At 56.8% G+C, this 3,053-nt stretch overlaps 1 protein-coding gene across 1 annotated transcript in view, besides 3 other annotated features; it reads left to right on the top strand.

The window, feature by feature from the left end:
* The window catches only part of TraAM80_00728 (trans-sialidase), a gene marked incomplete at both ends in the record, with an annotated part of 3,018 nt that extends 732 nt beyond the window's left edge, over positions 1–2,286 (top strand). Inside the window, one exon of the mRNA XM_029377797.1 lies at positions 1–2,286. This exon is cut by the window's left edge and continues 732 nt beyond it. Coding sequence (XP_029242352.1) covers positions 1–2,286 — 2,286 coding nt within the window.
* A 159-nt stretch (positions 2,287–2,445) lies between these two features.
* Positions 2,446–2,491: a sequence feature (A-rich).
* Positions 2,492–2,667: 176 nt separating this feature from the next.
* Positions 2,668–2,687: a microsatellite.
* Positions 2,688–2,887: 200 nt separating this feature from the next.
* Positions 2,888–2,936: a microsatellite.
* Between the last annotated feature and the right edge of the window lie 117 nt (positions 2,937–3,053).

Below are 3,053 nucleotides of genomic sequence, written 5' to 3'. Positions count from 1 at the left end.
ACTATTTTTGCAACTGCGGGTGTTGGGTTCCACGCTCCTTCACTGGTTGAGGTGGATGGATTGTTGGTGGCCGTTGCGCAGGCCTCTCTGGGGTACGGCTCCGGCTTCATTCCTTCGGACGTTGTGGCGCGGACCTTGGAGAAGGGTGAGGCGCGGGAGTGGGTGGCAGCGGCGATAACCGCCCGCGGTGAGGAGGCGGTGGGGCGAATCGCCGTCCCCCACGGAGGACTGAGAGGTGCAGTGCGGGTTGAACGCCCAACGATGATCGTCAAGGACCATAAGATTTTTGTACTTGCCGGGGCCTACAACTACTCGATTTCAAGGGGCTTCCCGGAAAGGGCGGGTGAGATTGGGGAGCTTCTGCTGACGGTCGGCGAGCTGCAGAAGACAGACGGTAAGAAGGAGATTGAGTGGGGGCGCCCTGTTCCGCTAAAGGACATGCTGATGGCGAAGCCCAACGCCAAGTCCTTGCACCGCTTCCTTGGCGGCGGCGGCGGCGCAGGGGTTCTGATGAAGGACAAAACGGTTGTCTTCCCTGTGCAGGCCGCGACCAAAGATGGAAACCCCATCTCCCTGGTTATCTACTCGAAGGACGATGGCGTCACTTGGGGCGTTTCGAAGAGTGTGCCTGCAAGGGGCTGCTCCGACCCCGCGGCGCTTGAGTGGGAGGGAAAACTCCTCCTGGTAGCTCGGTGTGACAACGGCAAGCGCCAGGTGTTCGAATCCGGTGACATGGGAGAGAACTGGCGACCGGTGGCCGGGCCTCTCTCAGGCCTCTGGAGGAGGCCCGAGACACACACTGAGCAAGGCATCCAGGGTGGCTTCGTCACCGCCACCATTGGCAATACGCCTGTGCTGCTCTTTACGCTGCCGGTGTCCTCTGTGGGGTACATGGGGGCGACGCAGCTCCACCTGTGGGTCACCGATGGCAAAAACATCGCCGATGTTGGGCCTATCTCCAGCCCTGTTTCCAACGCCGGCTCCAGTGCCCTACTTTACACAGGCGACGGGCTATTTTCCCTGCACGAGAGAAGCCAGCACAGTTCGACGAGCGTTTTCCTGAAGGACCTCACCACCGAGCTGCAACAGGTAAAGCATGCCGTTACGGTATGGGAGATGCCGGCTGCTCAGCTCTTGGGATCCCGCTTTTCCTCACACCTGAGATACCCTTCGTCAAACCAGGCCTGCAAACCCGCTGTCGTCACGGACGGTTTGGTGGGGTTTTTGGGGGACAACGCTACCGATGGTCACTGGGAAAACGACATGCACCGTGAGGCCGCAGCCGTAACGAAGGCGATCAAGGTTCCCTGTGGTTTAAGGTTCCAGGGGGCAGGGGCACGAGCGCTGTGGTCTGTGCGCAAAAAACCTGAGGAAGCAGCATACCAGTTCAGCAACAACGAATTCACGCTTGTGACCACTGTAATGATTCACAAGGCGCTCTACGGTGACATTTCCTTGCTGAGTGTAAACCTGGACTCTGGTGCGAGGAGGCGCCTGCTGGGGCTGGCATACAGCACCTACGGGCATTGGATGCCGCGTTACGAGTACATTTCGCACTTGGCGTCGATGAAGTGGGAGCCGCACAGGCGATACCATGTGGCTTTGGTGCTTCAAGGCGGCCACGGCTTTGTGTACGTGGATGGGAAGCTGCTGCCAGGAGGCGGGACGAGAGTGGACCCCAGCAAGGGGTCTTCCGACAGCCTGCACTTCTACTTGGGCGGGTACGGCGGACCGACTGCGCACAAGGAGATTGACGTGACGGTGGCGAGTGCTATGCTTTACAACCGCGCGCTGAGTGCCAGCGAGATTGAGGAGCTGCACAAGGGCATGACGGCAGTGGAGGAGGCGTTCACTGTGCGGCCAACCACGGACGAAAAGCGCCTCGCGCCCAACGACACCGAGACACCTGCAGGGGCGCAGCCGGTTGTGAGCAGCCCCAAGTTTACCACGGGCAGCAGCGTCCCGCCTGCAGGCAGGTCCTCGGAGGAGCGAGTGGAGGTTGGGGAGTCCAGCGCGGAAAGCGGCAGTGAGTTAACGCAGGAAAAGATGGGATTGCGCGTTTCAGAGGTGGCGTCTGGACCAATTCGAGGGTATGGAGTAGCTGGCATGAATGGAGATGGGGCGAACGGGGAGTCACAGGATGCTGCTGGCCCTGCCACGAAGTCTTGGGGCAGGGGCGCTGGTTCGCCATGGGGCGTATTCGGGGACAGTTCGGTGCATGTGCGCGGGAGCTGGTCGTTATTGCTTGTGTTTTTGGGCCTCTTGACGCTTCTCGCTTACTGCTAGCCGCAGGAATGAAGGCGGATCGGCATCCACGGTGAATACTTTTTAATAAATTTGCTGTCCGTGTAGGACCCGTTTTTTATTGTTGTTTTTCCATGTGTGCGCGTTTGTTGTAGTCTTTTTTTTGTGGGGTATAGGTGGACTTCCTTATTTCACCACAGCTTGTTCTTCTTTTTTGTTTTGTTTTTTGACATTTTTTTTTATTCTTCCTTCTCCGCTGAACGCTTGCTACGGTACTCTCACGAGAGAACATTTCCCACACCTTTTGCTTTTGGGTTGCCCACACGCGCTGGCAGTCTCGGCGTGAGCTCTTTTTCATGGACTGCGCCAGTGACTGAGCGGGTGAGGTGAAGAACACAAGGCAACGGGGCCCACAGAGTCGGAGTGTGGTGTGTGTGTGTGTGGACATTTGGCTCGTGAAACACGGCAGCCGTTCGTTCCTGCAGGCAATTTTTGCACGCACGAAGCAGTTTTGTGCAGCCGCAGAACGCTACGCAGCAATCAGTTTTTTTAAATTTTTTTTGTTTTGCAGGAAAACATTATGGACGACAATAACTTTTTTTTTTTCTACTGGGCGCGTGAAATTTATAAATGATCAAGGGCGTTTTTTGTTTTTGTTTTTGTTTTTGTTTTTGTTTTTGTTTTTGTTTTTGCTGTCTTTTCCGAGGCTTGGCGCTGCGTGGGCTGTGCTGCACTCTTGGGCCCGAGTTGTGCCTTCCCCTCTTTCCGTCCTCTTCCCTTGCTGCGTGTGTGTGCGTATGCCCTCTCAC

This window comes from Trypanosoma rangeli (assembly GCF_003719475.1).
Source record: "Trypanosoma rangeli strain AM80 chromosome Unknown Tra_15.4_contig_00013, whole genome shotgun sequence".
Taxonomy (NCBI): Eukaryota; Euglenozoa; class Kinetoplastea; order Trypanosomatida; family Trypanosomatidae; genus Trypanosoma; species Trypanosoma rangeli.
The sequence above is the reverse complement of the archived record's forward strand: the minus strand, read 5'-3'. Positions and strand labels throughout refer to the sequence as shown.